This window comes from Mauremys mutica, chromosome 6 (genome assembly GCF_020497125.1).
Source record: "Mauremys mutica isolate MM-2020 ecotype Southern chromosome 6, ASM2049712v1, whole genome shotgun sequence".
NCBI lineage: Eukaryota > Metazoa > Chordata > Testudines > Geoemydidae > Mauremys > Mauremys mutica.
Window position 1 is genome coordinate 26,458,758 of NC_059077.1, and position 12,119 is coordinate 26,470,876.

The 12,119-nt window shown below is 41.6% G+C and overlaps 1 protein-coding gene across 2 annotated transcripts in view; it reads right to left on the bottom strand.

Annotated features, from left to right (window-relative positions):
* Positions 1–3,451: 3,451 nt before the first annotated feature.
* Positions 3,452–12,119, bottom strand: part of DAB2 (DAB adaptor protein 2) — a 43,849-nt gene continuing 35,181 nt past the window's right edge. For both annotated transcript variants that reach the window (XM_045021092.1, XM_045021090.1), the window contains 4 exons: positions 8,060–8,689; positions 7,421–7,527; positions 6,502–6,572; positions 3,452–5,122 (listed from right to left, as the gene is read on the bottom strand). In XM_045021092.1, the coding sequence (XP_044877027.1) occupies positions 6,507–6,572; positions 7,421–7,527; positions 8,060–8,689 (803 nt within the window). In that variant the 3' untranslated portion in view covers positions 3,452–5,122; positions 6,502–6,506. The remainder of the gene's footprint in view (positions 5,123–6,501; positions 6,573–7,420; positions 7,528–8,059; positions 8,690–12,119) is intronic.

Genomic DNA, 12,119 nt, shown 5'->3' on the forward strand with positions numbered 1-12,119 from the left:
GTTCAGAAATTGTCTATATTCTAAGGAACTGTTATGTGGAGGTTTGGGACAGGGGACATTTCTTTGCAAGCCCAAAGGACTTACACCTACTCAGACTTTAAGATAAGCAGGGACCATTGTGATCATTGAGCCTGAACTCCCACACACCACAGGGCAGAGAACCTTACCCACCCACTCCTATAATAGACCCCAGCCTCTGGCTGAGTGACTGAAGTCTTCAAATCATGATTTAAAAACTTCAAGTTACAGAAAATTCACTATTTACACTAGTTTAAACCTTCTTGCGCTACTGAATTTCTAGTCAGCTGTTCTGGCCTTCAGTCATGAAGGACCAGTTGTTTATCTAAAGGGCATAGGGACTCAAAACATCAGATGAGTCCCTAGGACACTATGTAATTGTGAGGTCTGATGGCACAGAGATGGCACCAGGTGCTGGATTCTGCAAGAGTCATGTTACTCTAGGCTACTTATGGTGCCTCAGTGGCTATTGCCAAGACCACTACCTTTGACACAGTTTCATTGTCAAAACTCCTTTTGGAGAAATTGCCTGCCTATAGTATTGCAGGTATCGTGGGCCATTATACATGCTGAGTGCTTTGAGCCCAGGAACAATATATTACATTAATGTACTACCCATTTTCCAGGGATGAATGGGTCATGTAACCTTTTGGCTGTTTCTTTTATGGATTTCCCTGTAGTTAGGAATCTCTTCATTTTGGGATTGGCCCACTTCCTCATTTAAGTACCCCACTCCCCCAAAAAAATCAGAGTTTAGTTTCCCTAGTAGGAAAGATTTTTAGGGTATGGACATTCTGTACTAGGAACATTTTAGTGCTGAGTAGTTGACACCTCTGTACTGCTAAGTAAGCAGTGTCCATTTGCTCTTCCAGATCAGTTCTCTTAATAATCAAGAGACTCCTGCTACTATAACAGTGTTACCATTTCAGAGGAGTGAAGCAATAACCGCATCTCAGGAAGATAAAAACCTTGTACAGCAAAGTAGCTATAAAGTTTGCACTTGATGTAGCAAACTTGAAATTGGCCAATGCTAGTTTGCTCTATTGGACAGGTGTGGGTATTGTTTTGTTTACAGGCTAAAGGCTTTTTCCTCTGCCTTTATACTTCTACCAGGCTCTGTCACCTTTGACTTTCAAAGCCAAGTCAACTTAATTCTACTTTTCTTAGATTAATGGCATTGAGACTAGTAGATGGGTTGAATTAATTTTCCCTTTCAAATTCTCACTGTAGTCTTGGCAAAGTCTCTACAAAAAACACACAGGGCATGTTTACACATAAAGTGCTACATTAGTGTACCAATGCAGCACCTAAGCTAAGATGCTCCTAGACCAAGGAGAGCATCTCCCATCAGTGTAGTTAATCCACCTTTCAGAGGTGGTAGCATGTTGACATGAGCAGCTCTCCCATCAACATGTTCTCTACATCAGTGATTTTCAAACTGTGGGTTGCAACCCAGTATGGGTCATAGAATGTAAGGCTGTTGTGGTGGCTCTGGTCTGCCCTGTGGACTGGGCTGTTAAGGGTCCCATTGACAGTGCTGCACAGTTAAGGCAGGCTAGTTCCTACCTGTTCCGACACTGCACTGTGCCCTGGAAGCAGCCAGCAGTAGGTCTGGCTCCTAGGTGCCATGCCAATGGGAGCTGGGGGTTGGTGCCTGTGGGCAAGAGCTGCTTATATGCCTCTGCCTAGGAACCAGATCTGCTGCTGGCTGCTTCTGGGGTGCAGCACAGCCTGTGGTGCCAGGCTAGGCAGGAAGTCTGCCTTAGCAGCCCTGCTAACCAGGAGCTGCCTGAAGTAAGCCCATGCCCCATCCCCACACCCCAAATCACCTGCCCCAGCCCTGACCCCTCCCCTGCCAAACTGAGCCCTTTCCTTCACTCTAAACTCCTCATCCCAGCCCCACCCCAGAGCCTTCACCCCCACCCCAGACCTCTTTCTGCACCTCAAGCTCCTGCCCAGAGCTCCCTCCCACACCCTAAACCCCTCATCCCCAGGTCTGTTGGTCATGAACATTAACAGTTACTTCAACTGGGTCACCAGAAAAAGCCCCTTTTAAAAACTACTGCTCACTACACAAGGGGTTAGGTTGTTAGAACTAGGGTGCTCAGAGGTGTGGATTTTTCATGCTGCTGAGTGGGGTTGTTTTGCCACTACAGGTTTGTAATATACCTGGCCTCAGACCATTCTTTTAGGTTAGAGAGTCTAACCCACAATGCTCTGCAGTAATGGGTGGAGAGCTAGTTGTTACCACAATAGGTTTAAAGGAGTTGCTGCCAGATTTGGCCCACTTGAATTGCCACTCAAAGCACAGTCTGTCCCTCAACTCACAAGCCATTACCTACAGAACAAGAATGGTGCTATGTATTGGGACTACATGGGGAAGGCTTGGGTAACTAACTGTTCCTGGTGCACTGTTTAAACAAAACTAGAAGTGTTTAGGAACAAAGATGAAATCCAGTTAATCAGTATACTGTAGTGCAGGAGTTACTGTTTCAGGAGGCAAGTTATTCCCAGCAGAAAACATGGACATTGACTCTTTAGCAATCCAAGTCCCATAGTCAGTTTAAATATTTAACAACATTTTCACCTTCAGCATGTGTCTAACAGAACTTTGACTGTTGACCAGCTGCATATTTGTTATTGGACTGCTAGTATTAAAGTGACTTGTATTCAGGTTATTGCCATAAATAAGCGTTTCTCCTGTTAGATATAGGAATGGAGTGTTCACTATTTAGAGTGGTTTCACATCCAAGTATTTTACTGTGTTTGTCACAAGTCAGAGAAGGCAGAGTTTGGCCCAAGTCTAGGAGCAGACAGAAAAGACATAACCAATGTCCCTCTATTACTTACCCTCCATCAGCTCATTCCACCAGGGATGAAAATAAAAGGTTCCTTGAAATACCATTCTATATTCTATGTAGTTGAATCATCCTATTAGGAAGGCTATCCTAACTTTTCCTACAAAGGCTGTAGTGCCAGGGAAGCATTGCTATGCCTGAAACATCTTTAGGTTAAGGTAGTGACAGGGATCATTCTAAAAATCAAGCAATTGCTGTGTTACAGGGCTGATGTGTCAATGCTTATTCTCTCCAATACCATTTGGCTCTTACTGAAGTGCTATAGCTAGAGATGAGAAAGTGGTTCTCTCCCCCCAAAAAAAGCTACTTTAAATTCTGAAGAAAAATAGCTCAAATTAAACTTGCCTGAAAAGCCACTAAGCAAAGTATTCTAACTAGAAAGCATAGAGAATGCTATGATTCCTTTGAGGAAGTCTATCAGTTTGGCTAGAAACAGCCATAAAATTGTAAGTTCTAAATAGCGATCAACTCATAGGATGTTCTGTTCTTGTTCCAGAAGAAACAAATATGCTGTGTGGACTGTTAGTATGCATTGATGTACTGCTCCTTCAGGAAAGACAACCCTTACTCATTTGATATAAAGAGCTGCATCTTTAATGTCATTAGAAAAAACTTTACTAGTTGTGTGACTACAGTTTATATAATAGTAACATCCATAAGTTTCTACATTTCCAGTTTGAGACAAGTACTTATAAATTCATAACTTCTAATTGCATTGTAGGAAAGTGCACAAGAGAAAGGTTATATACAGAACAAGTTGCCTTCAAATTGAATTTCCAGAAGTAATTCTCTGTTTAGGTATCCAATTCAATAGTATTTCAAGTTTACACTTATAAATGGTTGAGTAAGAAACTAACCACCAACAGAATGGTAAGAGCTGATTAGACCTTTGTCCAAAATGCAAAGTAACCTAACAGTTTAGTTTATAAGTGACTGATTTAGATACAAGTCAGTTAGTACAGAGGCTCACAAAAGAAGGCATTACCTTGTTTGAGAGGTGGTGAGCTACCTCAAACATTGAATGAGGTGCATCAAAATTCACAAAATACTAAGGCATCAGCTGACAAAGATCAATACAAGATTGCCATTTGCCCTTCGAACACATACTGGAACCAATCTACACCATGTCTGAGAAAAAACTCAATTGATTTGAGTTCAGAGCATCAACATTCACTGAAGTTTAGTGATTCAACAAGAAACCCATCTGCTTATTCAATTTTCTTTAGCCATTGCCAAGCTCTTGCTTGAAGCAAGAAAAATCACTACCTTATTTGATTCTGAAAAACCTTAAGAGGATTTTAAAAAACAGAGCATTAGACCCAATTTGAAGGTTGGATGAGGTGTTTCAGCTTTAGGTCCAAAGTCAGATTCCAGAACTTTAGCTTAGACAATTTGTCAGTTAGAAACAGTGTTGATTGAGTTTGTTCTTTACAGCCACTGCTTTTCCAGATTCTGAAACTATGTTGTAGTTAGGGACTAATTACAATCAGATGGAGGGTATTTTGCCATTTTCAATATGAATTAGCAAGCACTAGATTTGTTTACTTTGGTTTGTTTTCCATGATTTAGAAATCAGAAGGAAAGCCATAAGTTATCACAAGTTGCACAGTCACCATAAATACAAGAAAAAACCAATTGTACATTGAAGAGTGGAAATTTAAGAAAAGCTTTAAATAGCTGCCATTTAGTGAGACAGCCAGCAGTGGAATCCCAAGGTGTGTGAAAAAGCCTGTTTGAAGTGACTCAGTGTTGCAGAATTTGCAAGATTCTAAATCCACAATTCCCTTTCCCTATGTGGAGAATACATTGTTTCTTCCTGAAAATGGGTGCTCAACTCTTTACTACAACCATTACAGTAAGTGCTGCAAGGATTTTGAGTGTAGGTGACGATGTTTAAGAACACCACAGTAAGACTGGAAAGTTAGTGTTTCTACAAGACTTACATATGCAGTTTTTTTTTTCTGATTAAGAGGCTACAGAAAAAAATTCACATCCACCAACTTGAATCTGGGCCGCCAGTCTGGGTATTTTCCTTGGCTTCATCTTGAATTATGTTAACAGCAGGTTCTCTGAGGGCTCATGCTTCAGTCCACACAGGCAGGTTTTAGATCACAGCAGACAGACATTAACAATCAGAATAGGCATCAAGGATGAAGGCAGACAATGCAAAATAAGATGAGTAGAAAATGGTGACAAGGAGGGGTGTCTTGCTATTCCATTTGTCCTTTGCTGGTTACACCTGGTTTCTGGCAAAGAGAAAGTGATTAGGAATAGTGATCACACTTCACCCACTCACCATATAAAACTGCTAGTAGAGCTGTTGCCAAAAACCCACACATGCAAAGAGGCCTCTACTGTGTATGTCAATTCTCAACACCCTCTATTATTCTAAAGGCTTATCAGATAAAAGTATTACAGTGGTTCTAGTCTACATTTAATGTTCAGCAAGAAGCCAGTAACTATTAGTACCTCCAGTAAAATATGGAATTAGTTATGGTAATACTGTCAGCTCATTGTAAAGTTGAGACAATTGAGCAAGGGGAAGAGGGGAAGTAAGAATTAACATGTAGGATCTCCTACATAAATGTAGCCTTTTATGCAGAGTTCTGCTGAGTGCATTTGTTGTATTTTTACATTAGAAATGGTTACCCACTCAAGGTCTGGAAGAGCTTGCCAGTTTCTAAACTACAATAGGCAGGATTATTTAAGTGCAAAGTCTTTCCTAAAGTAAAGTAGAGTCAATTTTCAACTTGGACTAAGTCAGATTTATGACAAGTGGAAAGTTTATTGGTTGTAATGAAAACATGAAGTTGTATTTTAAGCTTTACTATAGGAAACTAATCAAATCAACTAGAACAAAATTGTTCTAGTTACTTCAGCAGCATTTATACTTGGCTGTTAGGATTTCTCAGTCTGCAGTGACACCTTGAGAATCCACACATTTCACATGATGAGTCAGTTACATTTCACTGTGGTTCAGGCCACCCCTTATCTGCATTAAATCCTGCTTCCATATTTGACCCAGATGTATACATGCCAACTACCATTCTGCTACAAAGAAACAGCTGTAAACAGAGGGATTATACTAGAGAACATAGCTAAACTGATCTCAGGAGAGGAGTATTCTCAGCTTAAAAAGTAGTAGTGGTTTTAAGTCACCTGACCTTTGATCCTGGAAACAAAATTCAAAGCACACCACATGCAGTGAATCCCTGTTCTATAATTTGGTACTGAAAGCTACCCTGCAGCAATGTGGGTGGGTAATCTTGAACCCAGTAAGATTCTATAAGCTTTAGCAAAAGAGGGAGCTCTTGACTGCATCCAGTAAGTACATTCAGACTGAGGTCACCTATTACTCCCAGTTTAGGAGTTAGGGTCAGTGATTTGCTTTGCTCTAAATTTAAATATACACTCTTAAAAGGAGATTAACAGTCTTGTTCTCCTCTCTTCCCCAGCCACCGAGAAATAATTTTGCTAGTCAGTTGTATTAACCACAAGACCAGACTCTTCTGCACATCAGACCACCGTCCCATGCCAGTCACATGGGGAAAAGTGGTCAGTAGACTAGCTTTCCAATCCTCCATAAACTCATACTGAGAAACATGTGAATTACAGAGCCACTTACCAAAGTTATACAAACGGATTTCCAAAAGGATCACCAAAGAGATCAGAAGACAGCGATGGCTGAGACACAGTCTAAAACAGAAGATAACAAAACAATGGGCTACTAAACTGGTGAACTCAGCACACCATGAAAGATTGAGAGTCAGATGTTGGGCAAGTAGTTTTAAACAACCCACATTCCAAGCATTCTGGAAAGATTTACAGTAGAAGTATTAGCCAACTGTTTAAATGAAAAAAATTTAATTCTAACCCAGCCCTAAAAATTTAGGGTCTCAACTTTTGATTCATACTTATCTATAGGAAGCCCATGTGTATTTAATGTTCATATGAGATTCAGCCAATACATTTACTTGAGACTAAATTGAAACAAAAACCAGTATTTGAGAAGTTCTAGAGTTTCCATGAAGGGCTTTAAATCTCATGTTCCAAATGCAAAGAATGTGGTTAGGCTACTTCCTTCCCCTTAGGATACCAAGGATGGAGGCCTCCATCCTTTGGCTAAAACAAAGAAGCTACACATTTCATGCTCCTTACCACTTACCCTTCAAAGAGGTGACAGGGTCTAAGATAGTTGGAAAAAGTTGTTCTGTCAGACCAATATGGCTGCAAAAGCACAACTGCCTCATGCCACAAAACTAAAGGCACCTTCAGCCTAGGAGTTAGTAACTCTAGCCAGAGTTTGGGTTAAGTTCACGAGTGGTATTTTTCCCTTACCTGTTACAAAGGTTTGCCAGTCTCCCTGCAGGTGAGTGTTTGAAGTCAAACATGGGAACACAAATGGAGTTTGCTGACCCTGCTAGGAAGTTGGGTCACCAAATGGTAAGTGCCCCACCAGTGGGCAAATGCCACACAGATTTGTACAGCATTGACAGGAGACTTCAGACAACTACAGGGTAAGTAAACAGTTTTCTAGTACTTACAGAGGGTTGTGAGGTGCTGAAAGGATCTGTTTGAAAGGGGTTTTCAAACAGGGCATCAGGCTTGGAAGCTGGCAGAGTGCTTTGTCTGGGAGCAGGCTTTGGTGGTTCTATGCAAAGAAAGTATATAAACAAGTTACTGTCCTTGTAGAAAGTGCTCAGATTTAGACAGTCCTTGATCTCTGAATGATTATATAGTACAATTATCTAGAACCTGAAAGTTAGTTGAGCGATTTTCAAGAAGGTGGATTTCCAGCTAAAAACCTAAACTTTTTCAGAGTTTCTACTTATGAATCACCTTCGCTATTTCTAAAATATGCCAATTAGCTTAAATAATTCATACTGGAAAGCAACCCCGTGGTTTAAGTTTCCAGTTTTGAAAGTGCTGGGGACACAGTTAAGGGAATGGTTTAGAGAATGTATATGAATACTAGAGGGCAGTATTGGGCAGCAATAAAACTAAGGATAACCTTCATGACTATACTTGAATATAGTAGAGATACTTCCTGATGCTAGTCAAGAGAAGATGCTAGTCTAGCCATCAAAGGCCATTTAATGTTTAAAATTTGCTTCCTTGAAAGGGAAGGTCTTGGGGTTTATTCTTCCCCCAATGGCTTGATGAAACATTAAGAGGGAATTTACCACTGATTTTAATAGACAATTGATTAGCTGCCAAGTCATCATGATCAGCGTTGTCTTGAAGAATGCCCACTTTGCTATTAAAGTAATTAGTGAAAGCTCCAGAAGCACCAAGAAGACTTTGCTGCTGTTCTCCCTTCCTTGCTGGTACTGCAGGTGGCTTTGTCAGCTGGAAGTCTTTAAACATTTCTTTTACATCCTTTTTCTCTTTATCCCCAAGAGGGTCTAATGCAGTGAAGGCATCACTTTCCTTCTTAGATGGCTCCTTCTGAGGTGCAGTTCTGGGTGGTGGCTGAGGAGGGCTAGGTGTGGAGACAGAAGACAACATAGCAGGGGGCTGTGTAGTAGATGGAAACATGCTGGTCTGGAAAGGATTTCCAATGGTCGATGGTTGTGCCCAAGCAGTAGGAGAGACATGTGCTGGCTGACCCCAGAGACCAGGAGATTGAGATGGGGCTCCAAACGATGCAGGCTGACTCCACCCTGAGGCTGCTTGAGGGGCACTGAAGGCAAGTGGTTGAGTAAAGCCTGTAGGTTGAGCTCCCATAATGGATCCAGGAAATACTGACGTGGCAGGATTGAAAACTGAGGACTGTTGACTCCATGGTGTTGGAGCGGTTGCTGGCAAGCCACCTAAGAAAGATTATATGCAAGACTTGTAAATATGGTAGTGAGGCATCTCTGCATGAATACTTGTGCTCCTTGCATAAGTTTGTACTGTGGGGAAAAACCCTCAAGTATCACCAAGATGTTACACAGGCATTGATGTGCAAGCTTCCCTCACAAGAGCTCTATAGCTCAAAAGCTTGTTTTTCACCACTGGAAGCTGGTCCAATAAGAGATATTACCTCATGCTATTGAAGTGGATAAAGCACTTAGACAAGGTACTTATAGGGGCTCTAAAAACCTTGTTCTTAGAAATTTGATTTTAATTCAGTCAACAAGTGTTGAGTGTCTGCTCCAGACACCACTAATATACTGCATGTTAAACCAAGGTAATACAAAATGCCCTTTGATGTCAGTTAACCCTGACTAGCTCCATTTCTATGCTGGCAAGAGTAAGTCTTGCCAGCAAGTAGGAATTGCACAGATGTATTCAGTATTATACACCTATACAGCACAACGTCACCAGGAGAGTTTCAGAGAAAAGAAAAAAAACTAAACAAGTTTCCTTGATTGTGTCATGCTGACCTGAACCTGGCTGAGTGCAGAGGGTTTGTTTACGCTACAGTGTGTGATTGGTCTCCCTTGAGGTAGGCAAACTATTCCTAAAGTGACTAATGTGCTACTAGTCCCATTTTTTTGAAAATGGGATTCCTGAACTCAGCTTTAAGGATAGCTTAAGGGGTTTAGTGAGACAGGTTTGAACAGGTTTGTTAGTGACCCAGTGTCTTACTCTAGCATATTGTTAGAATGCAGATTTCAGTGCAAGATTGAGGCCTTCCAAGGGGAGTGGGGGGCCTGGCTGCAAAAGACTTATCTGGCTTCAAGACTAAGCCTGATATGTTTATGGAGGGGGATGGTATTAAGGGATGCCTAATTTTGGCAGTTAGTCAGTCTGACAATTAGTGGTAAATATGCCCAATGGCTTGTGATGGGATGTTAGATGGGGTGGGATCCAAGTTAGAGATTTTTTTTCCGGGTGTCTGGCTGGTGAGGCTTGCCCACATGCTCAGGGTTTAGCTGATTGCCATATTTGGGGGGTCAGGAAGGAATTTTTCTTCAGGGCAGATTGGCAGAAGCCCTGGGGTTTTTTTTTTTTGCCTTCTTCTGCAGTGTGGGGCACAGGTCACTTGCTGGAAGATTCTCTGCACCTTGAGGTCTTTAAACCACGATTTGAGGACTTCAATGGCTCAGACATAGGTTAGGAGTTTGATACAGGAGTGGGTGGGTGAGATTCTGTGGCCTGCATTGTGCAGGTGGTCAGATTAGATGATCATAATGGTCCCTTCTGACCTTAAAGTCTATGATTCATTGCCTCTTGCAGGGAAGAGAGCCTAGAACTCTATATTCTCAGCAGTGTCATTTACCCATGCATTCTATTACTACTCACTCTTAAAATCAAAGCTGAATGCAAATATGTAGCTGTGACTATCTTCAGCCACAGCAGTCCTTCCTCTGCATCCTACTAGGTACAGAAGCAGCTTGCCTCACCACCACCATGATATTTAATGCCCCTGGCTCCCTCTGCCCCAAGTCATATAGTTTAAGCATCATTGGGTAGTAAGCCTAATGGATCTCTTCCAGAGACTGATGCATAGAGTATTCTGCTCCTGCTCTTAACTCATGGGAAACATGCAGCTTAGGGTGTCTGACCCCAACCCAGTCTGCATTTTATGGTCTTCCTCCCTTAAGTAGTTTTGGAAACCAGCCCTCAAAGTTGAGGACATTATTCTGCTGATTAAGCTGTAACTAGGTTACTGTTGCTTTTGTAGACAACTCTTAAAGAGTTAGGCACTGCATGGACTCTGTTCAGCTAGCTACATACGTTATAGCCCTAGGGCCTTCTGTGATACTGTTACTTGAAAAAATTAGCTAGGTAAAATTGGCATGACCTCAAATCAGGTCCCCCTGCCTTACATCCCTTGTAATCCATCTGAGCTGGTCAGTGCTAGACTACGTGAGTATTCCACTTGTATTAGTAATTCAAACTAAGATTCAGCAGCAAGGGATTCTAAGGTGCCAGAGTGACACTAATTGAAATTAGCCTTATTACTTCCTTTTAACTCACATTTAAGTTCAGTTCCATCTTTTATGGACAGGCAGGAGCCACACACTTACTGTGTATTTTCCTATAGTTAGAAGTAGGATATTGAGAATTGACATTTTGAATCTGGGTTAGTATCCAGTGTTCAGAATCAAACAACTCTGCTTTCCACTCCTACATATACTCTGCAGGAGACAATAGCATGGCTGGGTGCATAACTCAGATCCATAGCCTCTTCATTTGGTTGTGCATCACTTGTCATGGACAGAAGCCAAAACTGTAAAGTTCAGTTTTTAAGCCACCCCCCCCTGCAAAGCTTCTGTATTCAATTGTTCACATGGAGGCCTTCACAGGGCATTGAGCCAAGGTACCTGACATAGGATAGAAAGTGAATTAAGGGGTCCAACTGTATTCAGTCTATTTGACTAGGTTTAGGGTATTGAGTTATAGCTGTCCCAATTATCTACACAGCAAGGACAATTAGGAAAATTTGGGCTAGTTCTCAGCACTTCTGGATTTTGGTAGAGTTATTGAAACTTAAAGTAGTGCTGAGAGCACAATTCTGAGTTCGTGTATTAGAAATCTAAAGGAACACATGCACTGATAGTGGAATGAAGATAGCCAGCTGTGGACAAAGTCTGCCAGCAGGTGCTTGGCCTGTCAGATAACTATTGACTTATCTAGCTCCCCAATCCAACATATGTACAGTTTAACACAAGAAACACTTCATGTTTAGAAGTGGTGTAGTCAACTGGGTAGGGCACCAGACTGGGCAGGAGAGCTGGGTCTATCCTTGATTTGACAGTGACCTATTGTGAGACCTTGGGCAAGTCACTTCAACTCTGCCTTGCTCACCCTCTCCATAGGCATTTAGCTTTGAATGCCTTGCACACAGAGTCCCCAGTCCCTGTTGGGTCATTACAATTTGTATTGCAGTAACATGCATTTTCTTGGGGCATGTCCACACTACAGGTGGGAATGTGCTTCCCAATGATGGTAGACATAAGCTTGAGCTACTGTGCTAAAAATATTGTATCCATGGAGGCATGCTCCCAGCTGCTGTGTAGACTGGTCAGTGGTAATTTCTCTAGCTGTGATCAGAAAAGCAATTTTTGCCAATACTCTGGACTAGAGACAGACAATCTCCAGACTTCTCTTCCTGTACTATTTTAACATTTGGTACCATGTTTACATTTACTGGTATCTGGTGGTATATGTGAAGAGTCTATTTAGTAGGCAACCAGATTTTGTTTTTATCATGCAATAGTCTGTTCATGCTGCAAGCTAAAAGAGCACTCAATTAAGTCTCGCAGAGGATGGAGTCTATCAAAGTGTCAGTGAAATGTGTTCTAGTGA